This window comes from Acyrthosiphon pisum, chromosome A2 (genome assembly GCF_005508785.2).
Source record: "Acyrthosiphon pisum isolate AL4f chromosome A2, pea_aphid_22Mar2018_4r6ur, whole genome shotgun sequence".
In the NCBI taxonomy this organism is placed as follows: Eukaryota; Metazoa; Arthropoda; class Insecta; order Hemiptera; family Aphididae; genus Acyrthosiphon; species Acyrthosiphon pisum.
The window spans coordinates 105,334,068-105,351,854 of NC_042495.1; the positions used below are offsets into that span (position 1 = coordinate 105,334,068).

Below are 17,787 nucleotides of genomic sequence, written 5' to 3' on the forward strand. Positions count from 1 at the left end.
GCTTGAGGGTGAAAAAGAAAATTTATCGATTCGAACTTCGATAGCACAAAAACCTCGATAACTCACATATTTTTCTTGCTCCTAGAAGTGTTTTTAAGTTGTGTTTGTGATATATAACTTGAAAAACACAGAGGCCGAATTTTATTCTCCTTGAGATTCGAATTATAGAAATTCGACTAGACCTACATCATAAAATATACTTTGTCTTTATGTGCCTTTCCATTTTCAATTTAATGGATTTCGAAATCCTGGTCCCGGACACTCCAGCTGTATTCGGTACAAGTAAGTAGTAACATATTAATTAGTCGACGAACATTATACGAGTGTATGAGAAATATGAGCATCATGCGTTTGACAATCATATCATTATCTTCACGGATTTTATATGTATATAGTGTCTCAAATGGTACCTAATGAATATTTTGTTGAAAATTGTTTTCACGGGTAGATAATAATATTATAATATTAATATCTACTAACTCGTATAATAATTATCGCGATAATATTCCGTCGTGTATTTCTTTTAATTTTCGACAACAATAATTGTTTAATAATTATTATTAAAAAAAAGCGACAACGGTAAAAACGACGGAGCGCGTATCGCCTTCGTCGCGGTTTCGCCTTAACGTCACCGCCACTGGTTGCTGCTGCAGTCGCACGCGGTTCTTCGCGGGTGTCGTCGCTTGGGAAGGGGAGTCCTCTACAGACACTATAATACTGGAAGGCCCGCTCAGACGGTCGTATAAAACGTCTTGGACTCGTGTTCGTTGTAGTTATACTGCTCTGGTAACGTTCGCGTTCGGTACACCCGGTGAATCATTATTAGTTAATTCGGCTTTATACGCGTCTCTTCTCGTTCGTTTCTACCGTTCGCGTCCACGTTCATTATCGATTTCGTTTTAGCCAAATTAGTTAGTTGTAACACATAAACCCGCCGTCTTATCTCCGTCTCCGGCACGACGTACGATATTGCAACCATGGTGTCGTGCGCGGTGTCAATGTTGCTGACCGCGGCGGCTTGGTGCGCGTCCGCCAGTGCCCTTGCTGTCCCGGAGACCGTGACCGCGACCGTGTTAGCGAACGGCTCGTCGGCGACCACCGACTGGACCACGGAGTCCGTGGCCTCCGCTGCAGCAGGCGCCACCGAATCTCCGCCGACCATAGTGGTGTACAACAGCACCAGTGGCGAAGACGACAGCAGGGACTCTAGGTTCCTGAGCTTCACGATGGGCTCCGACCAGGCGGCCGGCACCGCCACCAACTCGCTGCTGCAAGAGAAACAGGACGACCCAACCACCGATCCGAGCGCCCATCTTGTCGACATCTACACCGACTGTCTGATGCAGCTGTCGTTCCCTTGCGTCCAGCGCAAATTGCTGTTGTTCCTGGACAAGCTTGGCAGGATGAAAGGTGAGTGTTAACGGTCGTCACCGTAACCGTGTTTTCGTTTACTCACCGCGGGTACCTATAGTCAGTAGTGACATGACCAACAGGGCATAGGTTCATACCTGCTCTTTGGTTTAGACACGATCGATTCGGATGTTTTATACCGTTCGATAATAATTCGTAAACAGCACTTTTATAACGTGTTTTGATACAGAATCCCGAACATCCTTTGACATATTATTTGAAATGCACTCGTCGTCACTCATACCAATACGGTAGGTACATTTGTAACATGCAAAAGTACTAAGCTGCTTACAGATTTTCGGTGTCCGATGATCGGGCGAATAATAAAAAAAAAATATAAATATATATAATATATATATATAATATCTTATATTATTATGGTTGTGTGGCGTTATGCCGTGAAAATGGTTTTGTGCGAAATCGGTTTCTGGGCGTGTAACTCGCTTTATTCGTTCGAAACACAAATTATCGGTCCGTGTATTCCGCCCGTGAAATCTGTTAAGAAGTTTTTTCCGATAACTACAAATATATATATAAACAAAAATAATATAACTGTTATAACTCTATGCTGTGTCGCAAATAAACTTAAATGACAGAAAATCGCGATTTTTATTAAGTTTACAATTTCACCATCGAACAGTTGACATAAGTGCAAGTGTCTTTCTGCGACATTAAAATATGATACCGTGTAGTAAATTTATAAAACAAAAAAACACTCCCATCGCTGTAATATCATTATTTATTATGTGTAACATGCCTGCAAAAAATGTAGACGATAAACGTTTGATTCTAGTTTTATTAGATTAATGCCGCTGGAAATTGTATACGTGACTACGTCATTATATTGTGTAGTTTCGAAAATTAAAAAAAAATAATACTTTTATTTTATTATACCGTCGTAATATTATAATATATTAAAAAAAAAATTAAAAACAAAATACTACTTCGATATGATTTTTTAAGCAAAAAAAATATATAAGTAGGTACTTAAGTAGGTATACGCGTATAGGTACCGTAGTAACGCGTTGGTATGCGGTCGTTTAATTTTATTGTATTATAGATACGTACATCGAGGTAAAGTTGAGAAAATTGTTGGCCATTAAGCACATCGTTTATAGATAGGCAGCAAATTATAAAAATTGACCTTTCACCATGTTTTCCGTATAATTCGGGCAATTTGGTTAGACTACATTATTAAACTACGACGATAGGTGTATATTATAAATTATAATATTATACCACCTATACCGTTTATAAAACCTTTTTCAACACGTTATTATTATATTATATCAATGAGTTATATCTTAAAAATGTCCGGGTACCTACAATGATAATAATAATATAGTTGCTTTAAATATGCCGCACATAGTATATTTTACAGTTAGTTTTAAAGTCCTACGCATCCTCCTAATTTGAGAGATTTTTTAAGTACCTCATCTATGTGCGACTGATATACAAATAAACTTGACGGATACTATATTATATAGTTTATTCTTTTTACATACTTTATTTTTATTACTACCTATAATATTATTGTTGTATAAATTGCTCCACTTCTCTGTGGGATGAAGTGGTGAAAAAAAGGATTATTGGTTGCAATTTCTCGTTTACTATATCTTGGGATAAAAGATAATAATAATACTAATAATATGTAAACTTACGTGTCTAATGTCAGAGTTTTGTCAATATTTAGAGTCATCGCGTCATAATGTTTACGTGCTTTGATCGCCTCAACTGATTTCTATGGTCATGTTTGTTTCAATTTGTTATTATCTGACAAAAAAATAAAAAAAAATATAGGAAAGCCGGAAAAACATTTCAAGTACCGTATATAGTTAGGTTTAGGTATTTAGTCGTTAAACTAGCATCAAAATATCTATTCACGAACTTCACAATAGATCTTACTGAAGTGAAACGCTTAATACCGGTGGCCAAAATATAGGCGTAGAATTGAACAGTTTACTTTCGGTTGGATCAGATAAGGATCTTTTTTTGACAATAACCATTAACGACCAAATACAATTTTTTGTTAAAACGGTTAGAAAGCAGAGGGATAATAATATTTATATTTTATCAATGTTTTTTTGAAAAATTTAAAGTAATTCACACGTAGGGGAAAAACGAGCACATAGATGCCTACGACTGTTTTACAGATAAGATGCAACCTGCCGGAGAAAAAAAAATCGATTGAATTGTGTAACAAAACAAATATATAAATTACTCGATAATTTGACACTAATAACTTCAGGCGAATCCATTATTTAAAATAGTAAAAATACAATGATCAATTCAATACGCAAACAATTGTTGAGACAGGCTTGGGTTCCCGTGGAAAATGTCAGAATTAAGTCGAAAGCATGGTGAAATCGGCCTTGGTTTTCATTTTCGGTCGGACCGAATGTAAAATATTTAAATACTATTCATATTGTATTTACACGTAAAAAAATATATCAATCACTTTTATTGCATGTATATATGTTTTTTATTTTTTTATTCAAGATTCGGTATGATTCAATTTTAAATACACATAAACACGTCACGGTTCGCCGCTTTTATTTCACTAGCTCGACCGCATACACACTGTATTTATTATAATACAACGAAAATCTGATATTTATTGGACGTGATTCAATATCACACTAAAGTTCAAGTTCTCCGCTTATAATATAATATATTAGTGATCGGAGAACAATGTGCTGTTAAATATCGGTATTATAATATTTTTCTCTTCGGATAACGCATAATAATAATAATAATAATGACACGTCCCTAAAATAATATTCGTTATACTTAATAAAAAAAACTATTTGCTGCACCACATAATGAATTCCAGTATATTATTATGATTATGTATCATAATATAATAATAATACCAATAATAATATAATAGGTAAGCTCGTTTAAAACGTATGACGACGTGACGTCCGAATCCCGTCGTACGTGACGTCCCGGATTTGTATTTAGCCGTCAATCGCCGAATTTTATTTCATTATGAAAAAAATAAACACACGTTTTGCACGCACAATGCGATGATGTCTAAGATAAATAATAATAACACATTGTATTAAACGTCTTGTCCGGCGGCGATGAAGGCCTTAGGTATTTGGTCTTATTTTTTAACACTCGGCTAATCGGTTTTTTTTTTCTCCCAATAATATTTTACGACATTTCTATATACCAATAATAATAATAATAATAACACAAACGTACAATAATATAATAAATCGTTCTCATTTCAATATCGTTCTGTATCTACAACTGATAGAGAATAAGCAGCAGCACAATGACGTATTCTAGTACGAGGCATATCTGTATATAATGCGCCGAGTGTCCTATTGTGTTCGGTGCCATATTATTATTACTGGGCTATGGGTTGATGGAATTTCTACACAGTTCTCACCACTGGAAAATGGGAAGAGTGAAATAAAAAAAAAATACAAACCGAAACATCATCGCGCGTTTAGTACAGCAGAGGAATGAATAACGCAAAGAGTGGACTGATGCGCTGTGTATGTGTAGTTGTACTATTATAGACCATTGGTACCTACCTACATCTAAACTGCAACAAGTCTGAGGTGGTTCATAGTTGTAGTAAACGATATTTTTACGAAAACGTGTTAAATTGAAACGTATAAAAAAAAAGTAGAAACTCGTCGAATACGAGTCGATCGATATTATTATAATTGATATATTATATTTGGGCGGGTTGCAGGTACTTGCGAGGTTTGTCCGAGAAGAGATTAAATGCGATTAAACCCGCGAAATCGAAGGACGTTTTATAACACTTTTTTCACGATAATGTTGTGGTCATCGTCGCCGACGATTGTTAATAATCCAATAATGATGACTCTTATAATATTGGATCGTTCTGAGATCGAATTATCTAAATGTATTGAGAGAGCAAAAGTGATAAAACCAAATAGAAATTGAAATTGGTTTCAATAATAGTGTACCTAATATAAACGTCTTGACAAAATACCAAACTATCGTTCGGCGCTATTAAAATCAAACAATGAATCGGCTTTCGTCGAGCATTAAATGTAATCAGATGTATAAATAAATTTGAAAGAAAATTATAAAAACTGTCCGTAAAAAATACAAAATGCAAAAAAACGCCAAACACGTGATTTCGTGCGTTTGTCAACACACATTTTTTTTTGTAGACAATTTATCATATAATATGTGCCTTCTATCGGTCAATAATTTTATTGGCACATTGATACGATTATTGACATTATATATTATTGTATTACTATAAAGACGATTGTAATAACCTATGTAAACACGTTCACAAATCAACGAATAATGATAATAAGATATCGCGTGTCTCATTTCGAAAATCTATACAATTTAACCATCTACCTACTTACATATTATTATATTTTATTTAAAACTCGCGAATAATACGAAAATACGTACACTCTGCGCGCGATAATTAGGTATTATAATGGACCGCCATTTCAAGAGAGGACCCGCAGAAAACGAGATAGGAGAGTTTTAAAAAAATATATTATTATTGTTTTCGCCTCCGGAAATTAGCAAAATCTGTCAGTTTTCCCGGTGAATTAGAAACGCCGGCAAACTGCAGTGTATACCTATGTATAAACAGTATGCAGCTAGACGATATTGTTGTTGTTATTATTATTATTATTATTGTACAACGCGTTGTTTACTTTTGTTTTCGAGTTTAATACTATATATATATATATATATTATTCTAGTTTTCATCTATTTACCGCGGACCGGTCTATTACAATAAAATAATAATAATATAAAGGATCCGCCGCCGTCATTCGCGACGGTTTCTTCTGCGGCGAGCTGCGATTTCGATTGGCGCGTAGGTCGCAGGAAAACATGCTGTCGGGAAAACGTCGTAACCCACATCGGTAGACATATTATAGTATAATATACCGTCGGGTGGGTCCTATGTGTGATAATGATAATTATAATAATAATAATAATAATAATATATTATAACCATATTTTCATATTAATATCGGCCACACGAGACTCTATAAGACCACGACGACGACTATTATTTATCTATTATTATTATTGTTGTCGTTGCTGTTATTATCATCATCATCATCACACTGTCACCGCTTCGGATCCATCGTATTTAAACACCATTAATGGGTCACACGACGCCGCGAAGACGAACCATTGTGTTCTTCATCCCATTCAAACTATACACTATGCACATATTATAAATCCCATTTGCCGTGTGTATAGTAAGTACAATAATATGACCATGTAGTGAACGTGTGTGTGTGTATAAAACCCTTTGTAATGGTAATTTTATCAACTACTCTGCTCCGAAGTTTTTCTTTATTTTCCTTTCGGATTTTTTTCGTACACCTCAAATTCGCGTTCGATCTTTGACCAGTCACGATGTCGCCACTCCTCCACACTAGTTCTCTTTTCTGAGCCCATGCATTATTATAATAACGCATTTACTTTATGACTTTCTTTTTTTTTTCATGTGGGAACTATATGGACTCGCCGCCGTTTTCTCCCTAAACGTCCGTCAGGCTGCAATATTAGTGGCCAGCCACTCTATTGCAGCGTCTGTTCAAATTGCAATTTCACAATTTTTTACTCCAGTCGGGATGACGGAGAATAAAACATACTTACTAAACTATAGGTATATAGAGTTTATAAAAAAAAATGACAAAATTCAGAAACAACAATTTACAGGATAATTTGATTAAACGGGCATGACAAATCACCGGTCTGGGGCAAGGTTATCGCGTCGTTTGTTTGAAACATTTTTCTTTTAACAGGCCACCACCCTCAAGGTATGATTAGTTTTCTCCGACTGACTTGAGATTATCTCAACAACAATACAACGATTGTAGTTGACTCGCTGATCGCTATGGCGTTTTAAATCTAGATCAATACTATTAAAAATCACGACAGTCGACGGATTGGTGTCATTGTCGTCAGACTTATGCACTCTTCTCCAGTAAATTACCTGTTTGGGTCACGTATTAGTTTAGATTCAATTTAATCACACGATGATACCACTTATTCATCCCTCGAAACGAGTCGTAACGAAAAATGTCGTACTTAATTAAAATAATAAAACGATCGTCACGAAACGAATTAATACTAATATGAACAATTTTACTTACCAACTACTCATAAGCCTTAATTAAATAATGATTACTATTCGATTAGCACGTCCTTGCAATGAATATGTGAATATTCCAGATAACTCCAATGATTTCATTGGCGAAACACTCTCTACAAATATGTTCAAATAATAAATTATAAAAATTCACAATTCTTTTTTAAATATATGGGCAATTTTTTTAAACGTAGACCGTAGGTACCTATTTTAGTTATCTAACAAATAGTTATATTTTTGCAGGATTCAGCGTTCTGGGTGATCTGCTGTCGGTGGTCAGGATCAAGAGGGATATGCGACCACCACTTAACGAGACCGACCTGATGGCCAGACTCAACACCGTCGACGAACAGAGTGCCCTGTCCGCGCTCATGGTGCATACCCTCGACCGTTTCATCGGGTCGCACATTCTCCGCGTCACTTTGCCATCCGGAATCACGGCGGCGCTAAAAGGAAACGCTCGGTCCATCGCCGGCAACACTTTAGACATAAACTTGTCTCGGGCCATCGGAGAAGGTACGTGATGACTGCCTTCAATGTTATATATAGTATAAAACAATATGGTTATTAACTTAACCGGTGTACCTTGTAAATTGCCGTGCTTGTGTGGCCAAAACAATTTATTTATGAATATTGCGTACACGTTCAAAGTATAAATATATTATGTCATTATGATGGTAAAAACCACAGATAAGAAAAACAATTGTGAAGATTCTCAATTTACATATAGGCTTAAAATTGTTGCTTTTTAAAAATTCTATTAATTTATTATAATATGAAGTGTGTTTTTATGAATCTAAATTAGCTAGGGTGTCGTCGTAATAAAAAGTTTGAGAAACACTGGGATAAACTATGTCTCCGAATCAACTTTTCCCATAGTGTCCATAGTATCCCGATAATATTATAATTAAATCTACCACAGTAATATGCTAATACAAAAAGTATAATATTATGTGAATGAAAAATTTTTAGAAATAATGCACAATAAGATAGATATTAGATAGTATATTGAAATTCAGACCAAGTATTAAAAAATCAAAAATATACAATGCAGCAGCTATATGGTAAACGAATATTATTTGATTTTCAATAGTTAAAGACAATTTAAATTCATATTTTAAACGCTAGTATATTGCTATCATATTTAAACAGAACATGATATCACAAAAACGTTTACAAGAAGCGGTTTATATTAATATTTCATTGAACGTTGTAACTATTAATTTATTTGTTCTCACACAAACCACCAGTAAGCAGAGTTGCAACGTCACACTGGAATTTCACAACTGTTCTTTTTAATAATGCGATAAAATTTACATTTCTCACACTTTGGAGCTTTAAAATCATGTTTTTTTCGACGCCCGTGAGTCGTGACGTCATATAATATCATACATAAAATGCCATTATAATAAGCGTAGGTATATAATATTATATCGTGTGTAGATCGCGCTTGATTCTGAAACTTACCGATTAACCGGTCTACGGTCGATGTTTTCTTTTTACTATTCAACAGAAATCCGTTTCGGAATTTCGGTCGAACTGTTTAAACGTCTACCTATTAATATTGAGACGCTATCTGAAAAAGTCATAATTGTGTCCTTTAAAAGGCGAGCGATAATCGAGCACCGCACCGCGTCCGTAATTATTAATTACTACACCGTCTGGTAAATTTTCAATATAATATACGTCACCGATGTGTAACGCCAAATTTTGTATTTTTATTTTGCTCTTTCCACCATTATCTTTTTTATTATTCCTACTACCTTTAGTACAATATAAAGCGATATAATTATTATTCGACGCGATATTATTTGACCTGGATGCGACTTTTACAGGCCACCGATCACATAAATTACCATCAAAGTATATTATTATTATTATTATTATTACGTGGTATAGTCGTTTGGTTTGGCGTGGTATACCTATACAATATAATATTGTATGGCACCACGCACAACAGTCACTTGATTACCGCTTTTTAATCGTACTAGTTATGTGTATCGCCCGTATAAAACCCCATACATTTTGTCAATACACCCTGACGAATCTCGAATCATTAAATTTTCCGACGAAACGTCAATTATTTTTCCATAATCGACTGGTGGACGACTGCGGCGGCGGCGGCGTCCAAATCATTTTCATCGATACGCGTCTCCCGCGGTCGGCTCCGGTCGGAGACGAAGAAGAAAATAAAACGACGTACATAATCCGCGACGGCGATCGACGTGGACGACGGACAAACTACAAACAACAATAATAATAACAATGTGATATATTTTACACTGGACGTCGAATTTTCACTTTTAGGCGTCGATTTGATTCGGAGTATTAAAGTTATTCGAAAACCTGTAGCGTACGACGATGACGACGGCGGAATATTACTTATATTTTCCGTATGGTTTAATTAACGCGATATTATTAAAGGAAACTCCTCGACGAAAATGTAAAATGTGTTACGGATCGCAACACATTATAATACGAACGGTGAATACTTTGTGATATATATTATAATATGTACGTTATTATTGTAATATTTCTAGGCACACATTATATTTTTAAACGCCCGTCGTACTTTCAAAAAAAATCGCTACGCCGCAGTACGTGCCAATAATAATTGCAGTCGAAGTATCTAAATAATATACGATGTTTTTAATGATAATTTTTCATTTCGATAAAACACATATTTTAATTTCATACTTAGTTTTCAATTGACATAGGTATTATTATAAAACTCAATTTCCCTAGGATGTGGGAAATAATTACGTGGATATTATAGGTAGGAGGTACGTGTGGTGTATAATATAATCGTTAAACGCGCGTTACAAACTAATTAGCAATAATTATTAATAATTATAATAATAATCATATCATTTACAGAGTTTGAATACACTGTAGAATGTGTTACAGCTCTCTCGTCCAATTTTTTTGAACTATTGTAATAAATAAATAATTATTAATAATTATTGAATCGTGTATTATCGTTTTTTTTTTTTTTTTGTTTGGAATCAGGCCGAGGAAAGGGAAAGAAGTACAAGAAAATGATGCACATGATGATGATGGGACTGATGGGTAAAATGGCGCTCATGGGTCCACTAATGATGTTGATGATCAAGGTGAAGGCCATTAAGGCGCTGCTCTTGAGCAAACTCGCGCTGCTGATGAGCTTGGCGCAACTGTTGAAGGGCAAGAAGAGCGGAGGAGGTGGATCTGGTAAGTACATATCACACGCGGGTAGTAAAAACGACAATGCCGGTGACAATCTTACGTCCAACGACTTAGGCAAAGAAGTGATCATCGTACACGACAACCACGGGGGAGGCGGTGGCGGTGCCGCGGAATATGGTGCTGGGACCGCAGCAGGATGGGTGTCCGGTCACACAGCAACAGGTTGGTCGACGGGCGGCGGTGCCGATAGCTACTCCGCGGGATCGCACATCGGCGGCGGCGACAACACGTACGCTGGCGGCCAGGACTCCTATTCATCAGGTATGAGAGAAAAACGACGATGACTCGCATTTTACACGGAATATTCGTAACCACGACCGACCACTAATTGTTGTGGTTTATATAGTTAGTGGAAAATAGAGGTCTAGCACGAGGTTACATAACTATTCGGGGCGAACAGATCGCACCTAAACCATACCTAAACCTAACCTAACAATAAGAAGTACATTTCAATATTTCTGTTTACATTTTATTTTGTTGACATTTCCCACAACACGAAAATTAGTGATAAATTAATATAAATAAACAAATAAATCACTGATAATTAATCAAAACAGTAGTTAATTACTATTATGCCGATAAAACAGCACACATTAACAATCCCACTAAAAATAGATGTTTATCATTCCGATGTGTGGTACTTATTAAATAATTCAATGCGATAGTAATAAGTTTTAGTTAAAAAATAGTTAAGCGCCCAAAATGTGAATATTATATTAATGATAACTGATAAGTCTCACCAATAAGACGTGATTTCATGTCGCTCTCAAAAAATGTTAATTTTGAGAACTTTGGATTTTGTATTTTTAACTAGCACACTAAAAATCATATTTGCCTAATAACTACCTTCTTGGGGTATAAAGCAGAAGTGTCTTTCACAGTAAATGTTTGTGTACCAATGACAACTGCTTGACAGTGGACTATTGTAGTTATATAGTCGAGTATCGATAACTCAAAAACTCGGAAACCTCAATACCTCGTATCTCAAGAGAAATACAAATAAATTTGACTTATCTATTTTTCGAGTTCTTCACGTCAAACACAACTTAAATACACGTCTTCTGGGGGTAACGAAAAAAAAATTCATTTATCTAAATTTTCTCATGGGACGTCGGGCGAGACCTCAGTTTTCGCGGTAAACGTGTACAATACAGTGCTCTGCACCGTCATCGAGATCGCTATGTACACGGAACTGACCACGGATAGGCTGACGAGGCCAATTTTCACATTCATTGCCATCGATAACAATTTGCGATTGATTTTTTCATGATTTTTTTTTTTACCTCTAGGCGCCGGAATGCCCAGTGGCTGGGCGGGCGTCAACGGACACGGCGGCAGCGGATGGGCAAGAAAGTCCATGGTGCACGAACCACATTGGGTGGCTTACCGAGCTTACATTCCCACGCCCGAAGACGACCACGCCAACGAAAAATGACTCGACAATCTAGACTAAGACCCATAACCCAACGCATATTAATATAATATTACTGTAACATATATGACGTATATCATATTATTATTGTGTACATAATAGTATTATGATTCGCGTTTTCGCAGTAAATACAACATATTATAGTTAAGTTATATTTTTTTTTCTAAAAACGGTCGGTTTGTGAGTGTATAATATTATTATATTATAATATATATTTCATGATATATGTGGTATGTACGATTAGGATGAAACGAGAAACTCGCGAGTACGTACACAGGTGTCAAAAGCGCATTTGCAAATTTAACGACCAGTGTAGTTTCGTCGACTATTCTATTTTAAAAATATCCTTTTCGTCGTGCCCCATATATTATTATTATAATTTAATATTATGCGTCATTGTGACCACGTCGATTATTATTTATATTCTATTTATTTGTAAATAATATTTTTTATCTATATATTCTCTCAATATTTATTATTTATTGAAGTAAACCATATTTATATATGTAAATTATTATATAATATATAAATATCGTGAACATTACATGCTCAATTTTTATTTGTTTTAAATCCGTCCGCTTTTCGTTGTTGCCTATTACTGTAAAAGTGTTATTATACTGATATTATCGCTGTGTGCTGTGTGCATATAGAATTTAAGCAAATATAAAAACACGAATTTTTACTGCGTATATAAAGACAAGATCGATTGACAATTATTATTGTATGGTACGCCACTTTGTATAAAATAGTATATTTGTTTAAAAATGTATAGTACGACCAACATGTAGACAGTTTTATGGTCATTGAGGTAGGTAGGTACTTTAGGAAAACTGTAAGATGTCCGCTAAAATATGTATTTTTTCACACTCTTCCATTCACGTTTTTAAGGCCAAACTTGTCTATAATACGTTTTTATCAATCTAGTTCTCCATACTTATTTAAGAGAGGAGGATAGTTCGGTGTTTTAGCAAAAAATATTACTTCACAAGATAAACTGTCAGGGATCGTAGTTTTGTCGGAATTTGATAACTATTTATTTTTTATCGGAACCTAATACCTATAGCCAGCATTGAAATATGATACTTTATGTTATTTAAAATAATAATATAAAACAATTTCAAAAAAAAGCTTAAAATTGCCTTTTTTAGACGAATAATACAATTTGAGATAAAATATTAAAAAATGAAAAATCACCATGGACTTTAAATCATTTTTCTCTGATAAAATAAAAAAAATAACTGACACTAGTTATCCCACGTCCTATTACTCTGCATACGTTTTTTGTAAAAAGTGTTAAGCTTAAAATATCTAAAACGTTTTATTTCTAAATAACGATAAACGCAAAATGCGTATAACGTTTTGAATTTAAATAACAATTATATTTTTATTAAAATTAAAATTTTTTAAGGCATCAACTGCATGGTAATTAGCCTGTTATTTTTCTGTAAGGAGGTATGGTTGGTATGGAACACGTGGTATGTGTGGCGAGAATTCGTCACTAAAACCTGGGTGGTCACCCATCCGGGAACTAGCAACACTGGCTGATGCTTGACCTCGGGACACAATAGTGACTGAGGCCAACAACAGTGCCACACGATAATAATATAAACACCGGAAGTCGTATGAGTTTTTAATTCTAAATAACGTATGACGAGATTTTTTTACAATCGCAAACCCTGCAGGCATAATATACTTTTTATACAGTATTGTATCGAGGGCTTGAAAAACGTCACCTGTAGCGTAACGTTATCATAGAATTAACTTTATTTAGCGACACGTTTTTTATACGCATTCCGATCTTCGTTGTTGATATGCGATAGTAACGGTTTTAGCGGTATCGCCAGCGGTTTCCAGCGTGTACTTCACGTAAAAAATTCTACGATCGATATTGAACGGCCGACATCGGACATTGTGCATTAAGTCTTAATATTTTCGTCACACATATCCAATAACTGAATCATCACGGCATGGGCCAAAAATACTAACTTATTGCAATAATGTTATAATATTGTTATTTATAATTAATCAGTTGAATTCTTATAATATTACGATATGTCAATATGTTAGAACATAAGCTATTATAGTCTTGTAAAAATCATCGATTTCCGCACAAGTGTACGACGTGCAACGAATACGAAATACTAAAATTATAATAAACGTTGTTTTAGTAGGTAATTATTAATTCGTGTTTAAAAAAAATTTGCAGAAATCGTCAATTAAGATTTATGTTTTCAGAAAACGTAAATGCGATTTTCCATTACTCCGGTGAAAACAACAATAAGATCGTCGCGGGGTTCCGAAAGAGAATTTATTATACATCGTTCGTTGTAATAATATAATCGTGGAACATGACGTATCTGTTATATTTTTGAATTGAGTCAGCGAAATAACCTGATTTTCAAATCACAACGTTTAAGATCAAATTGAATATATTATATTTTATGTATAATATAGGTTATGTTTAGTTATAACGCATTTGGCAATTGATAAAAACTCCGTCAGGTTTGGGGGCGTAGTTTAACTTTATTTTAGTGATGCGATCTTTTAAATAGGTAGGCCACTTTAAATGTTAGCAGGCTATTAAAAATATATATATATGTCCGGTTTTTAATTTTGTCTATGCTATTAAACTCATCGAATTCCAATAATTGTAAAAAATAATTTAAATAATTAGTTATCTATTAAACCCAATATGTACGACGAAAAAGCTTGTTGCGTTAAAAAAAAAATAATTAAAAAATAATGATCAGTTGGATGCTTATGTAAATTTGATTCGACTTTTGTATTTGCACTGTTCTCACAATAGGTAATAAGATTCCTGTTAAATCAAATTACATTTACCTACCTTAGAAAAATGTTCATCAGAGTTCTATGATAATAGATTCGTATTGAAGCCTTGAAGTAATAATAAAAAAAAAAATTAATTCCTTGTAATAAGTGATAAAAAAATATAAAAATTAACTTTAACTAATTAGATATAATTATACCATCAAATATTTTATAAGATATGTTTATTTGTGTTATATTCAAACAATGAAAATAATTTTGGCAGACCAGCTGGGATCGTTTTAAATGTAGGGGTGCAATAATATTCACGGAATATACTATTTGATATTATTATAAGATTTTAAATTTTTTAGTGTAAAAGTTGTTTGGAATGTACCTACTTTATATTTGACCTTTGTTGTAAAAAAATTTTCTCTCTGTTATAATTTCTGCAAATAAATTAAAATATTTTATTATAAGTTTTTTCAAATTCAGTTGTGTGTAATGTGTAGTGTCTACATAATTAAATAGTTTTAAAACGGGTACAATAAAATTATCGTTGTTAAAATATTATGAAGAAGACGAAACATTAATATATTTTGTATTGTAAATTAGTGACATTGTTTCAAATGTACAACCATATAATATTTTTTATATAATGGCTATTTATAATACTGCAAAATTTAAGTGAGTTAGGTGTTAATTTAGGGTTGTGCTTGTTTTGTTAAGATTCTAATAATAAAAATGCATAAATATAATATATAGATACAATTATTATGACATTAGGTATTATAAATCTGAAACGACGGCGATACCGCACACACCTAATTAGTTAATTATTTTTTTTTTTTATCTTATTACGATGTACGTATACCTATTATATGATGTATATTACTAATTATTGTATTATGATATTTATACTTATGAAAAAATGTATAATTATAATCGACAATAATAACAATATAATATAAACACGATATTATTAAACAAAAACAAATTATAGATTATTATAATATACTCTGTCCTGCAAAAGAACACGTCAATTCTACGCATTTCCACTTGATAATTTGCCATCGAGAACAGTTCCAATATTATGGCAGGATGTCACATGGTGATGCGCAGAAGAACCGATTTTTGTCGGAGTGTTCTCCCTCCCCTAGCATAATATAAAATAGTCTTAAATTTTAGATATCATAATTATTATATATTTTACAAAATATTGATCATAACTCAAATATTTTTGGACATGTGATTAAAAGTATCTGAATTACTTTAATCAATACTGAATACACTGAACAAAGTAATTGAATTAGTTTAATCAATTAAATCACTGAAAAAGGAAATTGTATTACTTTTTCATAATATAGCATCTATATTAATATTAGGAAATTGCACTATTGCGGTAGGTAGGTAGGTATTATGTGAATAGTAATGCATATTTACCAGCAACCTACAAAATACTTTGTTACTTTTTTACCTGCAGTTGAAATTTATTTTATTTTGATAAAAACAATTTTAATATAACTAATAACTTAACCTTATGTAATAATAATTTAGTTTATTGTATTTTTAAAATTCCTGAAGGGAGCTGCAATGAAATAAAATATGACAAATTTTTGGTAAAAATAATATGTCCTTCCAATATCATGATTATATTTTATATCATGTTAATACTATATAAAAGTCTTAGGGAAAAAATCAATGTAAGGTGCGTGGGTAATGGGAAATAAGTTAATTTTTCCATTTTTTTTTATTACCTTGCCATCATGTAGGAAAAAATTGTCTTGCCCATCTTAAGTTAATTATCTGTGGAAAATGAGACATTTTTTCGTTTCCTAAAAAAAGTGACTTTATTATTCTCTTTTACTCGCGCACTCTAAATAAAAATAAATGTTTGAAAAAAATGAATGTTGAATGTTGTGTGCTTGCTTAATGGTTTTTATTTAAATTTATAATTTGATTTTTCTTCTAATTCAGTGATTTGAAATATTAGGGCATCTGACTAATAAAGAATGATCGGATCTCGTTGATAACGTCTTAGAGAATATTTTAAATCTAAACGTTTATTTACGTAAATCAAAGATGATTATTTATTTTATAAAGTATGTTTCGTTTTGCTACTGGTATTCAACTATTAAGTATAAAGTACTCGTTTCCTTTCTACTGATATTAAGTCAGTATAGGTAGTATATCAAGTTAACAGCATATAACGACAGAAAATAATATGTAATAATATTACGTATTATAATATGGATTGCACACGAACGTGCACATATGAATAGGAATAAAACCATAATGCATCGTTATGAACTTATGACGAATGGGTTGACGAAAAAAAAAACGATAAAAAGAAAAATACAATTGAATTATTTACGTTTTTTTTTTTTTTTTATTGTTATTTGTCTTTTTACGATAAATCTCACGAAAAAACCCTACGACATAATGGACATTTCGTAATAAAATACCAAATAACTTCACATATTTTACTTTAGTTCGATACACTGATGTACATTATTATGTTGATTAGTAAGTATATATTATACGTCCGAACGCAGTCACGTAAGAACATAATAATAATATAATATCAAACGACGTCGGACGAACAACGCCAACGCATAACGATATTCTTATATTATATTATGCATTGTACTTTGGGTTATATAATAATTTAACGTAGGTACTTACGTTACTGCTGGATAAACACGTGATATTTAACCTTTTTGCCGCCCCTCTCTTTAGTGCGCCTCGACGCCGACCGTTTTTTCGAAACGCGACGGGCGCAGCGTAATAATAATAATATTATTACAACTATTGCACTATCGCC

General features: G+C 33.3%; 1 protein-coding gene across 1 annotated transcript; it reads left to right on the forward strand.

Moving 5' to 3' along the window:
- The first annotated feature begins 727 nt into the window (after positions 1-727).
- On the forward strand, positions 728-12,741 carry LOC100159162. The gene is made up of 5 exons (XM_001947147.5): positions 728-1,410; positions 7,784-8,056; positions 10,550-10,750; positions 10,820-11,026; positions 12,055-12,741. The coding sequence occupies exons 1-5, from the start codon at positions 978-980 to the stop codon at positions 12,198-12,200; spliced, it is 1,260 nt and encodes a 419-aa protein (XP_001947182.2). The 5' UTR covers positions 728-977; the 3' UTR covers positions 12,201-12,741.
- Positions 12,742-17,787: the final 5,046 nt, after the last annotated feature.

Bases quoted from the DNA above. Each gene is read 5' to 3' on its own strand.
- LOC100159162 (XM_001947147.5), top strand. From the start codon at position 978: ATGGTGTCGTGCGCGGTGTCAATGTTGCTGACCGCGGCGGCTTGGTGC. The intron at 1,411-7,783 runs GTGAGTGTTAAC...ATATTTTTGCAG, and splicing joins CAAGCTTGGCAGGATGAAAG to GATTCAGCGTTCTGGGTGAT. The intron at 11,027-12,054 runs GTATGAGAGAAA...TTTTACCTCTAG, and splicing joins CCAGGACTCCTATTCATCAG to GCGCCGGAATGCCCAGTGGC.